This window comes from Diadema antillarum, unplaced genomic scaffold (genome assembly GCF_040938485.1).
Source record: "Diadema antillarum isolate AM-2024a unplaced genomic scaffold, OU_Dant_1.0 seq00000345_RagTag, whole genome shotgun sequence".
Taxonomy (NCBI): domain Eukaryota; kingdom Metazoa; phylum Echinodermata; class Echinoidea; order Diadematoida; family Diadematidae; genus Diadema; species Diadema antillarum.
Genome location: NW_027271356.1, coordinates 685,599 through 706,185, shown reverse-complemented (window position 1 = coordinate 706,185; position 20,587 = coordinate 685,599). Strand labels below are relative to the sequence as shown.

Genomic DNA, 20,587 nt, shown 5'->3' with positions numbered 1-20,587 from the left:
TAGTTACATTTTTAGGTCATGTGGTCAAAGTTCAGAGGTCATATGGGATATGAAATACATGAAATAAGTTTAATCTTCCAATAACTCGAGAACGGATATCGGATTTTCACCAATTGTATTGTGTATAGATGTCCCTATATGTTTGCTTAATCTTCAACGAGTTCAATTTTTCTTCCCATTTAGTCTTTGTTTTAGGTATGACGGAAAAAATTAATCTGTGACAATGTTGATACACTTGAATTGACATTAATATCATGGTGTACGTCTGAATCTTACGACAGTGTTCCCACCATGAGATCGACAATTCTACTTGTGACGGTCAGCATTGCTGGTGAGTTTCTCCCATCACCCTCCCCCTCGGCCTATTTCCTATAATAAGCTATACAGGTGTTTTAATTTTCCCTGTATCCCCTTGTAAGTGTGACATTCAACGACAGTAAACTTTCACTAACGAATGCTCATGATTGCCCATGAAAAGAAAAAAAAACTGTTAAAACTAAATTCAGGCCATGCATTCTATTCAAATTTATATACCTTTTTGGTTTTAGCCAAAATGAAGAAAGAGTTCATTCTTCTACAAAAACTGAAAGAAAAATGAAGAGAGCTAATTGATAATAAACCCGAACAAAATCATAATAAGCAAAATCCACAACAAACTGCCTGAAGAATTTCTATTCTATATAATCATGTTGTGAAAAGGTTTGTTATTTTTCGGTATCATTTTGGTTCAACTTATGAGGAAAGAAGGCGATTCACAAAGTACTTATAATCTTCCGATCTTTGGAACGCATATTAAGTTTCAACAGTTGTTTTTTGTGTTTTTTTTTTTTGCATTTTGTAAGGTTTGTTTCAGGAAGCCTTCCGACATCACTGTCACCCTCAGAAATAAAACAACAACGTAATTTCCATGAGCAACTAACTACTTACTATCGCTACAAATAAGTCGAGTGAAACTATACTTTTTGTAATGCACACCTCGATTGCACGATATCTCTGCTGACACAATTATCAATAGCTATTATCGTGATAAACAAGATTAAGTGAGATGCCACCATTATGATAAAAAATCCCCTATATTGTGGATTCCCTCCTCAGTGGAAAAGAAAAGAAAAAGAAAAAAACTCCTATCCATTGTTTTATCAATTTGAGGGCATGACAATATTGTTTTATTAACCCCTTGATGTAATTAATTTTTGGCTCGGTTTCCTCTGCCAATTATATGACATTTATTGCACATAATGATATACACACGTACATTGGTGAATGATTACTAATTGATATATCCACGGATATGTTGAAGATACGTACAACTATAGAGTCAAGTGTATCTCTCTAAATTCCTTAGATTTATATGAGGGACAAATCCAAAATTAGATTGAAAATTTCAATCTGATAGATTTAAGAAGTCAATCTAATTTTTAAGTCTAATTTTGGATTTATCCCTAACTACAGTCTCATAGATTGATTTCCAATCTTAGAAATTTCCAAAGGGCACCAGGGGCAATGCATCGGGGTCATCCCACTAGACCGATACCCACGAGTCATATACAGCCCACGAGTTCGACATTGAAAACAGGTCCATGAGTCATACAGCTCACGAGTCATACAGCCTATGAGTTTGACACCAAAGGCAAATAAAGCCCATGAGTTCGATACTATATAGGTGAAAACAGCCCACGAGTTCAACAGGGACAATCCGCCGGGGCTAAATGTGTCGAACTCATGGGCTGTATGACTCGTGAGCTGTATGACTCGTAGATTGTATGACTCGTGGGTGTCGGTCTCGTGACGTGCACCCAATGCATCAAGTTCAAATTTATCCCGAAGCATCCTGGCGGATTTCATGTGTTTGTTCAATTGCATGTTTGTGTGTTTTACACCCAAAATGAACCACCATAATATTGGATGGGACAGTGAGCTTGCGGTATGTGGTTGGGGAGTCTGCCTCATGTCAAGCTGTGATCTGCACAGACCGGTGTGAATTTGAACTCGTTGTAAAGCGCATGAAACGTCCACCATATCGTGAACTCGTCTCTTGTCGGCCGAGAAGGAAAAAACCCGCAGGTATTAAAACAACCATACATTATGACAGAACAAGACAGAACATGACTTGACTTGATCACTTATCCAGGACGTGAAATAGCTGAACACACTTCATGTGTCTGGCGGTGAATAATCAAACAATAATACAATAACTTAATGAAAACTATCTGATTATTCAGGGCAAACCTATAGTACATTTATTTATACCTTCTTGCGGAAGATTTTCTGCTCTGAAATAGTTTTGTATAATTGATCTTAGAACAAGGGTATGCACAATTCCGACTGAAGCCGTTCTTTGGAAACGAAGGAAGAAATCTACAAAGCGAATTGAAACAAACACACTTTCAGATTTCTTACAACTTTGTTTACACATGAGAGTTTCGTGCATGCTTAGGAAAATAGAAAATGATCCAAATTATATAGCAAATATAATCAACTGAATTTTCCCCAAACTATCTAAGAATGAAAATGTCAGAAATAGGGCGATTTTGGCCAACGTTTGCATTTTTAAAGCAAAGATTATAGTTTCCACTTTTTCCCTGACATGCCTGCAGAAAAAGCAATCTAATCTTGCACAATATTTAATCTACTAACGAATGCAAAGTGATGTGAAAACATTGTTATGAGTTCTTCACAAGGAAACAAAAACTCAGCTTTTTATTTGTCACTATACAGGTCATTTTCATTGGCTGCCTATCATAGGGGATAGTGGCAGAAGCATGCAGCCTCTCCCTCTATAGAAACACTTTATATACTAATAATGATTAAACAGGTCTAATCCTTTGTTTTATATCCGAATGCACAATTTCTGCGCTGCCTTGTGTTCTTTCTTAATTCTTTTATCTCTCTTATAGAAAACGCCACTGTAATCTTGGCTGATGACCAGAACATTTATGTGGCGAAAGGAACAACAGTAAATTTCACGATTTCCCGCACATTCCCAGAGCGCGCCATTGGTCTTACGTATGATCGACGGGATCATGTAGTCTACTGGACAACCGATGATCACTCTATCCGTCGGGCTGACATTATAAACGGAAAGCCTGGAAAGGTGTACCGTAAGTTTGAGTTTTTATTATTATGTGGTCGGTAATAATGTAATGTATTGTAATGTAATGTAATGTAATATGATATAATATAATATGATATAATATAATATAATATGATATAATATAACATAACATAACATAATATAATATAATATAATATAATATGGTATAATATAATATGATATAATATAACAATGATATGATATGATATGATATAATATAATGTAATATAATATAATATAATATGATATGATATAATATAATATAATATGATATAATATATCTCACCTGAGCTAAAGACTGAAGCGAGTTATTGTCATCACTCATCGTTCGGGGTCGTGCACAGGCGGGGGTGGGCCCAAATTTTGGCCTAAATTGTACATTTTAATATTCTTCTTGAGAACTCCAGGACGGATTTTCAAAAACTTAGCATTCTTAGGGGGATGGGATCTCAGTTTGTTCAAGTGGGCACCATGCCCAACTTGGAGTTCCCCAGGGTGGCTCAACCCCCCCCCCCCCCCATTTAGGAATCTTTAAAAATCTTCTTCTCTAGAACCAGAAGTGATAGCGCTATAAGGTAATACGATGAGTAAGTATAAATTTGATGACTCTGGCTTCAAGTTTGTTCATTGTGGATCCAGTGGTGCCCCTCTTGGAGCTGGGGGGGGGGGGGGAGGGGGGAGGGGGGAGAGTGGTCCGACAGCCTGAATTGTACACTTTTATCTTCTTCTTCAAAACCTCATGACGGACTACTTCACCCATAGCATCCCTAGGGAGATATATAGAATATCATTTTGTTCAAATGGACAGCATCTGCCCCAAGGGGGCCCACCACCCCCCCCCCCCCTTAAAAAAAAAAAAAAAAATCGGGGGACGAGCGGGGGGGGGGGGGGGGGGGGAACCAATTGGAGCAAACTTGGCAGGAATTATCGCCAGGATGATATAGAAAATGTATCTGCGCAAATGGGTAACATTCCCCATCTGGGGCACAACCCTCCCTCCCCCCCCCCCCCATTTAAGAAAATCTTCTTTCTAGAACCGGAAGAGATAAGTAAGTGTTATGAGTAAGTGGAATGGTGACTGATATGGTTTCTAGTTTGTTCACGGAAGATCCAGGGGTGGGCTGGATGTTAAGGTTCAAATGGGGCCCTATTTTTCTAATTTCCATCTTCTTGAAAATGCATGGTTTAATTTTCACCAATCTTGACAGGTGTTACCTAGGGTGCACGTCATGAGTTCGGCACCCACGAATCACACAGCCCACGAGTCACAGGCCATGAGTCATATAGGTCTACAATCCATGAGTTATACAGCCCACGAGTCAGCCCGTGTGTTCGACATTAAGCAAACAAGGCCCAGGAGGCCAACGTGTTGTGATGTCGAACTCGTGGGTTATTTTTACGTGGTGTCAAACTAATGGGCTGTATAACTCGAGGGCTGTATGAGCTTTTTTTCAATGTTGAACTATACTATTCTTCAGGACTGCGCCCCCTTCAGGACTAACTGACCTCATGTTAATAGTAGCAACCAGAACCTCGAACAATGGCATGGTATATTTGTTTTCATATGTTTCAGTTCGTGAGGAAAAATAAAAATCTGTTCACAATCAGTTTCTGACGGACCCCCCCCCCTCTCTCTCTCTCTCTCTCTCTTTCTCCCCAGAGGATGATCAAAGCTTTAAGCTCGCCCTTTCTGACTCAAAGCGCGCCCTCTTTGTTACTTCTCAAGAATTTGAAAATTCGTCTGCGGCTGTGGACATTGTTGTCGTTTCTCTTTTGAACTTCACGCTTCTGGAACGCTTTGCCAGGGATGTCGGCATGCTAGAGAGCATCATAGTTGATGACGTTGGAAGGTTTGTGAAAAGCTACCCCATTCTAGCCTTGGTAAATATTTCTCAAGTTGTAATATTCCTGAAGTATATTGTTACTGACATTGAAAATTAGCAAAGATTGTTGGCATAACTGGTTATCAGGTGTTGAATAGTAATGCCAAAGTAAGTCTCACAAACGGAAACATGATTTTCATAAAAATTTGAATTTTCTTTGTCAAAGTCATTTTTTTACTTAAGAAATGATTTCGGATCAAGATATCGAATAGAATTATTGGTACGACAGACATCTTGTTGAAATTCAAATGGGATAGAATTAGCTTATGTACGTTCTGTGAAAAAAAGTGAGAAACAATCAAGATTAGATTATAACTGAGTCATTACTGTTAAAGGGCAGATATGCAACAAAACATTTTCACACTAAGCAATAAAGCTTGGTGAATTAGTAATGGTTAAGAAGAAGAAAAATGCATATTTTTATCTACTACCGCTTTACAGGTATCTCTACTGGTCCGTAACGGGTCGGTCCTTATATCGTCAATCCATCGCTAACATCTCACCAAAGGAATTAATGATTTGGGGTTCCGAAAATACAGCTACATTCATGAGCATCGCCATTTACAGCGAAGGTATGAAATACAAAGGATTGCCATAAGAATCCAAATAACTGCGATGTACAAATGTAAGTCAGAAGTCATGCCACAGTAAATTCATGACTACTCTTCTCAAGTCTCCTACGGGAAGCAGTTAGGGAAACAGTTCAAAAAATTGTTCACCAATCTTTATATGTCAGCGATACATCCACATGGCATCTTTATAAAATAAGAATCAAAATATGGTTTTTTACTTGTAATGATATCAAAGTAGAGATAACAAAAAGAAAACAACATTTTCTTTCCTTTTGAATCCTCACGATTCTTTTCTACTCGCCGGAACATCTGTTATATTTCGCTAGAAGAAAGCATAACTTCACCTGATATGTTAATGTTTGCCATGAAAGAATGATTTTTGACGATTTATTGCTGATATTAATTTACTTACTCACTTCTACATACCACGCCTTGTGATGCTTCTTCTTTTTTATTTCTTTATTGATACAAAGCTAGCTAAATATGTGAATAAAAGATAAATAACAAATTTAAACACGCTTCACGTAAGCTTACTTGTGAAGTCATACTCGAGAAAGATAATTGGGAAAATCCAATGTGGGGGGGGGGGGAGGCATACCAGTCGCCATAGCAACATGTCTATTTTTTATGTGTTCTTTGGTGAAGGTTTGCCTGGTGAAGTAAAAGAGGGAGAAAGGTTTGCGTTCTTAGTCCTTGTACTACGGGCCGTTGCTTGGTGGAAGAAGAGCCTGGAAAGAGAAGAGTTGAAGAGGGGGCCGACACAGTGTGCTATATAGTATGGATAAGAAAAGCAATACCTTAAGATAGTGACAACTGAGAGGCAGTGGTGAGCTGGAAGTTGAAGTTGCACAGTGGAGATGGCAGAATAAGGGGACAGAGAGAGTTGCAAGGAAGAATATATATGAAATGTAGTTAAAGTGTAAGGGAATTGTTTTACCAAACACGTCATGAACACTTCCGAACAGTGAGAATGAGAAGGTCCTGTAAGTGTCGAGAACCAGAAGCTGACTCTGATAATCGGCAAAGCAACAATTAAACTGACGTGAGTTGTTTCTCTTGAATATCTAATTTTTTGTTTTTATTCGTTGTATTGTTTTCTTTTCGTGGAACCACAGTGGAGTGCCTCTTCACTACCGACGGATACAGGGTCTGGAGCGTGACAACAAGAAGCTTTGTGTGGAATACAATAGAAAATTTCCAGCAAGAGTTTTTTGTTCGACAAGACCTGGCTGTCTCATGCAACACCCTATTCGTTGTTGGTGTAAGGGAAAACGGGTTGATGGTGGAGGTTTTGACCAGTCCGCTGACTGCTTTACCGGGTGACCATGTATCTCTTACAACTGGCGTCGCGTCCACCTCCGCTCACATACTCGTCTCGTGTGATGATGATTAATGATTAGGACCAATATACTGTCTTTAAAGTTAGGCAATCTCCGCTGATTCCCATTATCACGTGGCAAAGATCTCAGAATCTATCGTTTTAAGTGAAACAAGGGGTGTGAAGAACATCTTTTTTTTTTTTTTTGGTTCGACTCTAAAAGTGTAATTCTAAGATAACATCTCTCAAGCAGTTATTATGGTGAAAACAGGACCCTCCTCTACAAACGCAGATGAGAATAAGGTCATTTTTTTGATTAAAAAATAGATAAAAAGAAACAAAAATGTCTCGTTAGCAATATTATACACATCTATTATACAAATGGCATATACTCCAGCGCAAAGAACGGTAAGAGTGTCCAATGACGAACTACTTACATGGCCAAGTTTCATGAAAGCTGTCATCAGTCTCTGACATTTTCAGTAAAATTATGGTTTTGATTGGCTGAGAAGCTCTGGGCCTTGTCTTATAAAGACTTGTGATTGATTCAAATCAATCACAACTTTACAATAATTGAATGCAAATCCATCTTGTAAAAAAAGTTATGATTGAATTTAAGACGGAGAACTGCAATCAGTCAATCACAGCAGGTTGCGATTGATTGCAGCTTTCTAGAGATTTGTGATTGATTGATTTCTGTCGCAAGTTTCATAAGACAGGGCCCTTGTCACTGCAAGTTACATGGTAATTATCAGAGACTGACAGCTTGTCGCGACTGAAACTTTCATGAAATGCCCCCCATGTGATTTCTGATATTAAGCACTTGCCCCGAAGTCATCTCATCACAAGCTCGACACTCACGATTAATCATTGTTCATAATAATATAGGGATAATGAAGCTAGACATTGTTTTAAAAAAAAAGCCCCATTTATAAGGAGTCACACTCCTACGAGTCGTACAGCTCATGAGTCACAGAGCCCACGAAGTATGCACTCAATAAAGCAGGCCCATTCCTAGGCACCGTCTAAAATAGGCCCATGGAATAGACACTTAATACACAAATACGGTCCGTAAGCTCAACACAAGGCAAATGAGCCCCTGAAGCTCGACAATATTTTTGCAATTCAACAGAGGAAAGAACTTGCCGCTATTATCCTTTTATATATGAAGGCAGAAAAAACAGTTAGGTAACTGTTTTTATTTACTTCGTTATTCCGAAGGTCCGTGAATTCGGAAACAAAGTATGTTCCTTATTCTCTTCGTCTCATTTTCTGATGAATATGCAATATGCGCCTTATTTCATTGTAGGATTGTACGAATCTTTATCTTATTTTCAGATTATGGAGATCTTAGAATAACGAACCTTATTTCATTTTCGAAATTGCGAAACTTCGAATTTACGAACCTTCGGAATGACCCAAGAAATGTTCGAATTGACGCACCCTTTCTCTCTTTCTGATTAACAAACATGCATTGTATGTAGATTATGGAATGTGTTTGCTTTTCAATAGCAAACCTTTGGAATAACGTAGCTTATAATGTGATTTTCGGATTAACAAACTTTCGGAATAACGAACATCACCCGTGTTCATCTTTGTGAAATAATTGTAAACAGCTGAATTTTAGTCAACTGTATACGAAAATAGCAGGACTTCATCCCGTACTGATATCATGCACTGAAGAATGTGTAATAAAAGAATTGAAGAATGTTGATGCATGTAAAATATACATCGAGTCTTGCTGGAGTGCACCCAAGTTACAAAATACTTTTTTTGTGTATATGGTATAGCGTGAAGTATTGTAAAAGATCAATGCAACACTTTTCCTTTGTAGTAGGCCTATACAAAAAGATTTCAAATCTGCCAAACTAATTCCAATGCAGAAAAGTGTATGATGATAAAACAAATAGAGCCATATCTATTTTGTCCATGATAAATTACATTTTAGAAAAAGGAATCCGAAACAGTATGAACATCTAAATGAACATTCATTACCTGTACACCCAGAAGATAATTAATCTGGTTTTCGACCCTTCCGTTCTACAAATTATTGCATCCTTGATCCTGAACATCTTCTAAACATGAACTCTAAAGATGGTAGAACAGGTGGTGTATTTTTAGATTTTCGGAAAGCTTTTGTCGTAATATCTCATGATAAATTGACGAAAATGTAATCATGTGGTATAAAGGTACAGAGTATAAATGGTTCCAATCCTTTATTACAGGCAGAACTAAATGTGTAATTTTAGTTGAAGGTAAGTTGAGTGACTCACATGTGGGCCATTTATTTTATTATATTCATTATTTTTTTAGCACATGATATTTTGTCATAACAATGTCATCGACAATATATAGGTATACATAATTGTAAGACAAAAACCAAGGAAGAATTACAGATCATATTACAATCTTTGTTTGTTATAACAATAAATGCTATAAAGAAGTTAAATGTACATAAATGCTGATAAATCGAAGGTTATGATATTTGGCTCTATCAGAAAAACAAGAAATTGTAATATCAGCATCACATGTAACAATGTGACATTGGAAAGTGTAGATATCAATGAAATGTTTATATTGTCTTGCAAGTGAACTTTCTAAGGTAACAGCAAGCATATACATAGAATTAAACATATCTAAATTAGAAAAAAATAGATGGACTGACTCTGAAAATAAATGTACTCTAACACTCGTTACCGGTTCCTCAGTGTCAGTGCGCTTTGCTTCCATACTCTTGATCTTTGGTGTCCACTTCGGGGAATTTCTACTTCCGCCAGCATAAACTTGCCTAGACTTATTTCTAGGCGTTTAATATTTTTACATTACGCGAACCTATCGTACAGCACGACGACTGGATCTAAAAATATCTGCTAAAACAGCTGACTAGAGTCTATCCTGAGTATTTCTGAATCTACACGTGTACTTACGATGAATAATACACAGAAGCATTTCACATCACAGCTTGCTTGGGGAACCACTGCCTTGTACTCATACTGTATGTACATCACAGCGAAGAAAGCCGTGTCCGCCGACAATTGGCTGTTGGGATATTTTGAGAGAGTTGATATTATGATAATTTAACCAATCACTCCATTGGAAGGCCTTAGTTGGCCGGCTGATATCTTTATGACTTCTCAGGGCGAGACATATGCCATCGATCTGTCAAACAGTGAGCTAGAACAATCGACGTTGGATCAGAAAATCGTGCGACCTCTGAGCAGCCGACAGATTGAGCGGAGCTTTCCAGCGCAGAACAACCCGAAAGACAGGGCCGCCATGCAGTTAGCGCAGGGGTCGACAAGCAAGCTACTTCTGTGCTTTACAGGTGTATTTGTCTGCTACTTTTGTTTTGGGATCCTTCAAGAAAGGATGTAAGTATACCAGTTTATCTTCATGCCTTCTGTACATCCAAGCCGATGATAATTCCCTGGCATTTCGCTGGAGATAAAAAAGAAAAGAGAGAAAGAAAATTATCTTAATACTAAAATAGCGCTTAGAATAATTACTCATTCCTTTTTTTAAGGGCATGTGTCTATGGTCTATGTAGGTACAAGTAGTTGTATTAAATCATCACATCAAGTCCAGTAGTGGTTCTATTCTACGTTACATTTTCTGCCTTTCAGTCTCAAGACTCAAGATTGATCTTTGTCTTTGGGTTTGCAGGGATCTTTCTATACTATTAGTATTAATAGTAATACATTGTACTACCTATCGTGGAAATTATTGGTGCAGTGATTATTGATTTATATGTTTTCAAACAGTGTATCTACTGTATAGTAAAGTGCACAATTGCCATATATCTGGATCTGGATCTGGATGAATACGCTGAAAAACTCTGGATAGAGTATCACTCAGCACTATATATACCGTACTGAATTCAGTTGAATGTGATGAGTTGGTGGACTAAGTTTAGATTTAAATCCCAAGGTGTTTTGAAAAGCGTGAGCATAGGCTGTGGTACTGCTGCATGGTAGCTACTGCATTTAGACTCAATTTGCAAGAAGTATACAATGTGCAATAAACATATCATAGAATTGATTTTTTGATATTTTAAAACTTTTTTCTTTAAATTAATTTATACATTAGCCCGACCCGATGCCATGGATTGTGTACAGTGACAGGGCTGTGTATTGTTATTCATACAATGTACTCCTACTTTTCGATCAATGGATATTCTCCTTTTGGATATTCTCCTGCATTTATAGCATCACACCGGTGACCCTAACACGTTCGTATCACAATGCCGTAGGGTTAGTAAAAGGTTAGACAGAAAAATTCGTCTGGCCAGAGGAGTTTTTTACTTTTATGACTCTCCTCGGTAGGGGATTCTATGAAGCCAGATGCAGTCTCCACAGAACATATCCCCGACGACAATATGCAGACCGATCTTTCGTTCAAGTAAAAGGGCTGATTCTAGGTCCTACAAGAACATGTAAAATGCACAAGTTTATTGTCTTGTGTGATCCAATCATGCAGGTATATGATACGGAATGTTCAAAAAATGTATTGTGATACTCTTGTCTTAAACAATGATGGAATTAACTTCAATTTGATCTCTTCTTTTCTTTTTATTTTCATCTTGTTTAATAGCACTAAGAGTTCCTATGGACCCGACGAGGAAAAATTTGAATATTACCTATGCCTGTTGTTTCTACCATGTGTGTTTAATGCCATCTTTTCCAAAGCAGGTGAGTCAAATAGGCCTATAGGTGTACATTTGTACTTGTACTGTATCATATTTAATTCCAGCCAGACCAGATGCTGTGTGAAGTGACACTTGTGCACAGAGACAGGGTTGTGTACAGTTAATTTCATTCTTGCAAGAAAATAAGTGCATGTGCACCCTGGGAAACCTGTGCAACAATTGGTTTGCAAATGTCTCCCAAAGCTGCTGCTGATTGCACAAATCAAATACATGTAATATATATATATACTAATTTCCAATGCAGATACATGTATATTCATTTAGTTTTAATAGTAAGGCGATGATATTCATAGCTGCTGTATGCTGCACTGTACTTGATGTATAGTGGTTATTATTATCTTTGTCAGGGCAGTGGTGTTGTAGTTTTGTCTGTTTGTCTTTCAACAGTACTTATCACTCAAAAAGTTATATAAAACAAATTTTGATAAAATCATCAGGATAAGTCTGTGGTGTTGAAAGGAAAAAAAATGATCAGTTTTTTGGTGTTGATTTGCATTATGATCTGGGATTTGCATTATGATCTGGCTGTGGTGTTATTTTGAAGAATGTATGCACAGTTATGTGGTATGAGTATTCCTATGGCCATGGCTGAAATTTATGCTCTGAATACCTTTGTTTGTTTTTGTTTTGTCTGACATGTTTTACGCACGATAAAACAGTTAAAGTAAAAAAAAAAATACTTTATCACAGTAAAAGAATTAGGAATTAGATGATGAATACCATGAGTTGTCTCATTCTTATGCAGTCTATTCTTTAGTGTGGCATCTTGACAAATCATTCATGTATATTTCCGTGTTGTGTCATACCAGTGCATAATTACAGCTTCCTCATCAGGGAGCTGCAATTCTTATTCAAGGACCAGCCATCATAACTTTTCTCCTTCATCTCCTCTTTCTTGAACTCCGCACCCCCCTCCCCCCTCATATCCGTCCACACCTCCAGTTATACATTTGACGAAGCAAGAAGCGGATCTCACGTCCCCCAGTCTCTATGCAGCCAGCTCAATGACCTACCTGGGAGCCATGGTGGCCAGTAATATGGCTCTCCGCTATGTCAGCTATCCCTTTCAGGTCCTGGGGAAGTCTTGCAAACCCATTCCTGGTGAGTACTTCACGAGTTCTAGATGTGGCTGTGAACCCTTTATCCCCTCTAAGCACCTTGCAATGTCCACCTTATTTAGGGAACAGTTAGTCTAATGCCTAGGTTTAGATAGATTTACTATATTCTGATAGAGATTAAAGTGCAGAGAAGATTGTTACAAGTGTGATAAAGGTAAAGACACATTTACACTTCCATACACCTCCACCCCACACACACAGTGCCAGTTATAGGTAGTCCCTATTAATCTTGGGTTAACCTAGGGTTAGAAAACTGAAACATTTACTGTACGTAGCAACGATCACTGTAGGTCATATTTTTCATACAAATAACAGAGAGCAATAGCACCTTCAGCTTTCCTGAATGTCTTCACAGTATGCTGAAACAAGTGGTAGTATGAATCCTTTCATTAACTCTTGACTTTTTATCTGTTTCTGAAATGATGATCTACAAGTATCCTATCATGTGAGTGTGTGTCTGTTGGGGGGGGGGGGTGGCTTTGCCTGAATTTCCTGACTTTCTTTGTAAATTATTTGCAAGTCCCTTGACTTCTTATGGGTACATGAATACAGTATGGTTTACTTTCTGCATTTATCATGCGAGATAATGTATTTACTGTCATAGTTTGTTATCAATGTAACTCATGATATGGAACCATAAAGCATACACTTTTGAACACTTATTTTTCATCATTGAAAAAAACCCCAAATAAACTGATCTATTGGGTTTAAAGTGGTTTCATCATCATGGAATGACCATCATACCCAAAGATGAAGCCCTAATTGGAACGATTTTATGCATTGGATTATGCCTTGCCATTTCTCTTCCTCCATGATGCAGTTATGATCCTAGGTGTACTTCTTGCCAGAAAGTCTTACCCTCTCATGAAGTATCTGTGTGTCTTGCTGATTGTGTGCGGGGTAGCGACATTTGTCTACAAGGACAAAGGAGGAAAGAAGAACGATGACCACCTTCTGGGAATTGGCGAAATATTAGTGGTAAGTGCTGATGAGATTTGCTGATGATTTCACAAGCTGACAAATTTCCCTGGACTCGCAAAAAGAAATACATCTCTGATTGAAACCCAGCCTTCAAGCAGTACAAGTGTATGTTGCGGATATATCCAGATTGATGGTCACCTTGAATTCTTAAATCCATTTCATCTGAAGTTGTATACTCCACTTTTATAAACTATTAGTACTATAAAAGCTACTACTACTACAACTATAAGTACAACTACAACTACAACTACAACTACAACTACAACTACAACTACAACTACAACTACAACTACAACTACAACTACAACTACAACTACAACTACAACTACAACTACAACTACAACTACAACTACAACTACAACTACAACTACAACAACTACTATTACTACTGCTACCCTGCTCCCCCACTACAACTACAATTACAACTACAACTACAACTACAACAACTACTACTACTACTGCTACCCTGCTCTCCCACTACAATGAAGTCCGTGGGATAGACGGTTTTCTTTCGTTATATTGAAGATATGTAGGTGATAATTTTGGGACCTAAATTTCAACTTCCTTGTAATGTTACAGTGTTCGTTCAAATGAGAGTGCTCTGTACTGCATTGTACTACATTCATTATTATTGGTGTTGCAAACTATTCTACATAATTATATCTCCTCTCTCACAGCCGCTACTTCTATATTCACCATTATTTCTACACTGTACTACCTACTTATAATGTCAAGATTACCTCTGTAATCATCACTGTTTCTTCTAATACCTCTTTTACTTCTACTTCTGCTGTTTAAAAATCACTCCTTCCACTTCTTGCCACTTCTTCCACTACTGCAACGAAGACTTCTAATAATACTTTGTCATGTACCACTTCTGCTCACTATGTGGCTGTGTTCTCACTCTTCCTGCTGTGTTTAAAGGAAACCCAAACCCAAAGAGCAATGTGGATTGAGTGGAAGCAGCAACATTAGTAGAACACATCAGTGAAAGTTTGAGGAAAATCGGACAATCGATGCAAAAGTTATGAACTTTTAAAGTTCTGTTGTTGGAACAGCGGGATGACGAGACTACTAGAGGTTATGACGTATGAGTAGACAACAATATAAATATACAGAAAATGCCACAAAAATTCACTTTTCTAGCATTATGAAAGAGCACTTGACTGGCCGCTTTCAGAAAGCAGGGGGAATAATTGCTACCCATAATATATGTCAGTATCAAGTTGACAGAATTTGTGATTTTCATGAAAAATAATTTTTTTAGAAAATTTTCTTTATATTCTCCTTATATTGTGGTCCGCTTATACGTCATAACCTCTAGTAGTCTCCTCATCCAGCGGTTCCAACACTAAAACTTTGAAAATTCATAACTTTTGCATCGATTGTCCGATTTTCCTCAAACTTTTACTGATGTGTTCTACTAATGTTGCTGCTTTCACTCAATTCACATTGCTTTTCGGGTTTGGGTTCCCCTTAATTATTGTTGTTATTAAACTCTGCCACGTTTGCATTTCATACCCAGATTATTTCCTTGACCTGTGATGGATTGACGGGTGCCATTCAGGAGAAAATGAGGGGACGTTTCCAGACCAGGCCTCACCCAATGATGTTCAACATGAACATGTGGTCTATACTCTACTTGGGAGTTGGTGAGCAAATGATTAGTTGCTTAGCAAGTAGTGCCATCAATATAGATGCCTGTACAACATCATCGTTTAACGTTGAGTGTTCTGACCTCAGTGAATATTGTCATTGAAGTACATGTGTATCACATACATGTGTTCAGTGTATACCACAATACAATGCTGAAAGTGTTTGTACCCAGTAAAGCATGATAGGTGGAATATCAATGTTATCGTAAAACTTGCTCAGAATGATTGATTTTTTAAATGCAGTAAACATGAATTATTTAAACCAGTTTTGTTTGTGTTTTCTGCTCTCTTTTTCTTGTCTCTTTTACAGCTATAGTGGTTACTGGAGAAGTCTTTGAATTTATTCCTTTCCTTTTCCGCCATCCATCAGTGCTTCTTGACATAGTTTTCTTTGGATTGACAAGTGCGATTGGACAGGTGAGTTTGACAAAGAGACTTTACCTGGAAATTCTATTCCATGTTCAAATTCAAACTGACTTTAATTGCAGTTAATTGAAACAGAAAAACGACTACAATTTGACTGAAAATAATTGATTTAGTGGACTTTATAGTGTTCACATGATATTGTGAAGTGGTGATATTAGATGAGGTGCTGATGTCATGTGCCACACATATTCTTGTACTAGATCAATTACAAAAATGATATGATAGCCATTTTGTTTAGGGCAGGGGTATAATCACCAGCTTCTAAACTTCCTACAGAAAATGATAAATATAATCATTTAAAGATGTGAAGCAAAGGACCAATTGTGTTGTCTTTTTTTGTATCAACCAATCAGATCAGTTGGTGAGTTTTGTGGTGATGAGATTGCCTCATCTGTTTATTTAGCTAGCCTGTTTTTAAAGGCCCTGTTATCATATAATAATAAAAATGAATGAATTTGTGTGTTCATTGTTTCTGAAAAAGATTACAATTAGGCCTATGTAATCTGAAGTGATATGAAGAATTTATGGATTATGCAATATATACATGTGCTGTAACCTAGACATTTTGATTTTTCTTAGATATGTCTTGGCATATCACTTTCCAGTGAACTGTAATGATAAAAATGATGTTATTTATTTTTTTTCTACCATCCTCCGCAATGCTCAATTATTTGGCCATGTTGTAAGTGTACCGTAATTGTACATTATGTTATTTTTCTTGGTAAATGTGTCTACAATGTATTTCGTGATGTACGTTATTATATGTGTAGGGCCTCTGAGAATAACAGTGTTTAGCCACTGACAGAGCTACCCTACTGAAACAAAACAAATAAATAAATAAATAAATAAATTTACATAATATGCAATTGCAACCAGTGCTACTGTTGCTTGCAGGCATGTGTAGCTTCAAATTTAGTTAGCATTAATCCCCCCCCCCCCCATTTTAACAAACTTTCATTGTGTTTGTTTGTTTTTTCTCCAATCCATGCAAGTGAACTATAATGTTTAATGGAGTTCACTCTGTGCAAAATTAATATCCTGATTATAAACTTATATCTTAACGTTATCATTAAGTGACATGAAGCACACTTGAAAGAAAAAGGAAATGAAACCAGAATGTAACAACAGACTGTGATAACTTGCTTATACATGTATATCTCTTTTGATTAGGTGTGGCTTTCATATCTTGCAATTATGTTTTTTTCACCAATGTTGAAATGATTGAAATGATTTCCCAAGGCAAAATTGATAGTTAAATATTTAGGAATGCAGCATAACCACAAGTTATTAGTGCATGCAAACAAAGGGGTCTGTTCACACAAGTAAATCAAATGATAAAAAATGCAGTCTTTGTCACAAAGAATGTGAATAAAGGAGATCTAAAGGAGCTGGTATGTGGTGGCTGTGGGTATGACATGAAATCATGTCATCATAGCTATGTAGTATTTGGATGAAATGTACAGCCAATGCTCCATGTAGCTGAACATAAAGTTCTTGTATTTTTTTTTTGCACCCCCCCCCCCCCTCCTGCAGCATTTTATCTTTGAGACTGTGTCCACCTTTGGTCCTCTCACCTGTTCCATCATCACGACGACGCGGAAATTCTTTACCATCCTCGGCTCCGTCATCATTTTTGCCAACCCGATGTCATCGCGGCAGTGGATAGGGGTGGTGCTCGTCTTCACTGGTCTTGGGTTGGACAGTGTCTTTGGGAAGAGCAAGCCAAAGCCAAAGAGCTAGAAACCAGTGCAAATGTTTCTGCATGTTTTTGTTTTGTTTTTTTATATTTATACACCAGACTATACTCCATTTCAGGAATGCAGACTTGCTAATATCTGATAAGTCCTAACTAAAGATCTCCTCAAGGGGCTGAATTGGCTCTGCAGGACAAGGATCACACCAGATTGCATGTGAAATGGGTCTGTATTGGTATGGTTGTGTGAAGGTATTAGGTGTCAATGCACAAAATTTGGTCTATCAGGTAGATGTCCGCTGTTCACAATTTCTTGGCCACAAGTCAGGGTGCAGCAATGCTACATGCCCTCTTGACAAGGGCAAATAATACTCACGGTTAGGCAAGTGTGGAGAAATGAATGGACACGTGCCTGTTTGGAGTATTGTAAGGGGTCCTTGCCCAAGTGACCATTGGGGCAAGTGGGAGAAAGATTTTATGTAATGCCCTACGGCGGTGTGAGAGCGAGTGTGTGATCTTTTGTTCCACCACTGGGTGTCTTTGACAGACAAAAAGATTGTACAGAGGAACAGGCCTACATTTGAAATATTTGCTACAAATTTGCACTTGTGCATCTATCTGGTCTCATTCACTGACTGGTATGTCTAGCTCATCCAACCTGTACAATGTATCGGATTCCGATACACTAAGAAATCTATGTTTGTAAAGTTTTGTCGGCTGTGAGTTGAAAAGAAACAGAAACATCAGCAAAGAGTTGAATAGTTTAATGCAATCATTTGAGAAAGTCATGCTCATATCAGTATCACAGAGTCATAGAAATTTTTGTCTTAATGGCTGTGATGTTGCCAGCAAAGGCCAGCTTGTATGTTCTGAAGAGATCATTACTCTTGAAACACATTGGCTTCATATTTTAGATCTACTTCTGGCAAAGGCATTCAGTTCCTGTAAGGCATTTTGAGATCAGAGGGAGAAAGGAACATCCTTCGTACAAAGCCAAAAGAGTGTTCAGCCATTTTGTCTGTCTGTGTATGAATCAAGTGAAGAATACTGTGTGTGAGGTATCACAGTCAGTTATGTGTGCAGGCAATCATTCTGGTGTTCCCACAAGAATGAAATGATCATTAATTTACCAAGGTCTTCACAGACATGTGCTTCTTTTTGTTGTGATTCCCTTTTTTTCCCCTGTTGTTATCTGTCTTTTTCAGTGTTCAAAGCAAAATTTTATATGGAATGGATCTTTAAAGCAATATTCTTGTCAGAGCCCTTCTTGTATGAATAATCATGATGTCTGTCTGATTAGGAATAAAGGCAAAGTTTTACAATATTTTCCTTGCCATTCTTTGTAAAAAAAGAAAAGAATTACATGTATATCAGGGTTTGAAAATGCTGGTATGAATACTGTACATTGAATTAATGTAGTTGCAACCCAGAGATAAGATATGTTGCATTGAGCAAGTGCACAAGTAGCAGTCCCAATGTGGGTGAATGCATATTTTTTTGGGGAACCTTACTAAACCAAGAGGGAGAAAGGTTTCTCTTCAGCAACTCGGTCTCTAGTTGCACAACCTCAGTCTTCTTTTTGGAGTGTGAATGTTCTAGGTATGTCTTTCAAGAAGAACTATACAGCCCGATTTAGATGATGTGTCAAGTACATGTATGCAAATGTGCTGACTGTATTTGTAACACAGAGTATATGATATTGTACCCTCTATATCATCAAGCTTTCTTCCTTTTTTTTAGGACTCTCAGTATCGGTAATCTATGTGCTTGTGGTGGGCTGCACAGTTTTGATTTCTCAAAGAAAATAAGAGAGAAGACTTTGTTTTGCTGGTTGAGTAGGGGGCATTGCTTAGTTGTGCTTACTTTGTCAGGAAGTATTACCTCAAAATATCTATATGTATGCTGATCACAAGTCAAATCATTTGGCAAGTCTATGAGTAAAATGCGCCTTAATTAAATGCATGAAGTTGGTTGACAACCCTCCACATGAATTAAGTGTATCCACAAATTTGAACAATGTGATGGATGCAAGCAGGAGATAAGTGCAATTGATTTCCTGGTAGTGTAGACAAAATTACTGAATACTTAATCCAGCATTATACTGTATGGTACATTATCATTTTTTCTTTGTTTTTAAAAGATGACTGCTTTAATAGTTAGACAGCAAGAATAGCCAGTAACATGAATGGGAAGATATCAATCATACCTAGTTCTTGATTTCGATTTTTTTCTCTCTGTCAAAATTGTTTGCCATTTTTCAGTTGCTTAGAGATAAAATATCTAGTGTATGTAGCTTCAATTTGCTTAATACGAGATGTAAACAATGTATTTATTTACAGATACCCAAGTGCTACGTCTAACCATTGAATTGCAGAAATGATGATCACACAAAGAACAACTCTTTACACCTCAGTTATGCTGAACAGAATTAAATAAAGCTTTATTACCTTCAGGGTCCGTGTCTGCTCATTGCTCTGTTTTGTGGAGTTTGAAGGACATTTACTGCAAGTAACTGATATGAAAATGAAGATGACTTAAAACATTCATCTTCTGCTGTTCATTAAATCAAAACGCACAAAATGATTTATATGACTGGCATGTTACAATTACACAACCCCAAATGCATCATCGAATTTACAGAACCGCAAATAATCATTTTTTAAAAGATGATTTCAATAACTCAATACATTGTGTATGTAAATGCATTACTCAAAACTTAGTGGTCCCCGACAGTGAAGGAACTGGAACTAAAATACAGTGTAGTACATGTATAAACAAACTACAAGTGCAATTCAAATGATGTTGCTCCCTGTAGATGTAAGCCCTACAGAAGGACATGCAGGTTTTCTGACCTGAACTACTCTACCAAGAGTTGCATTGAAGACACACACACACACACACACACACACACACACACACACACACACACACACACACACACACACACACACATATGTATCTTGTATATATATACATATATACAGTATATATACAGTATATATATATATATATATATATATATATATATATATATACTGATTATATATATATATATATATATATATATACTGAAACATGATTTGTTTCTTTTTCCTTTCTTGCTGCCAATTCCGTCCCAAAGTCGCCTGTCAAGTAAACAAAA

At 37.3% G+C, this 20,587-nt stretch overlaps 1 protein-coding gene across 1 annotated transcript; it reads left to right on the top strand.

The window, feature by feature from the left end:
- Window positions 1–9,891: 9,891 nt before the first annotated feature.
- Window positions 9,892–19,884, top strand: LOC139730949 (solute carrier family 35 member B1-like). Its single transcript, XM_071641831.1, has 7 exons — window positions 9,892–10,238; window positions 11,458–11,555; window positions 12,515–12,673; window positions 13,511–13,668; window positions 15,197–15,323; window positions 15,637–15,743; window positions 17,286–19,884. Exons 1-7 carry the CDS (start codon window positions 9,994–9,996, stop codon window positions 17,490–17,492), a joined length of 1,101 nt encoding a protein of 366 aa, XP_071497932.1. The 5' UTR covers window positions 9,892–9,993; the 3' UTR covers window positions 17,493–19,884.
- Window positions 19,885–20,587: the final 703 nt, after the last annotated feature.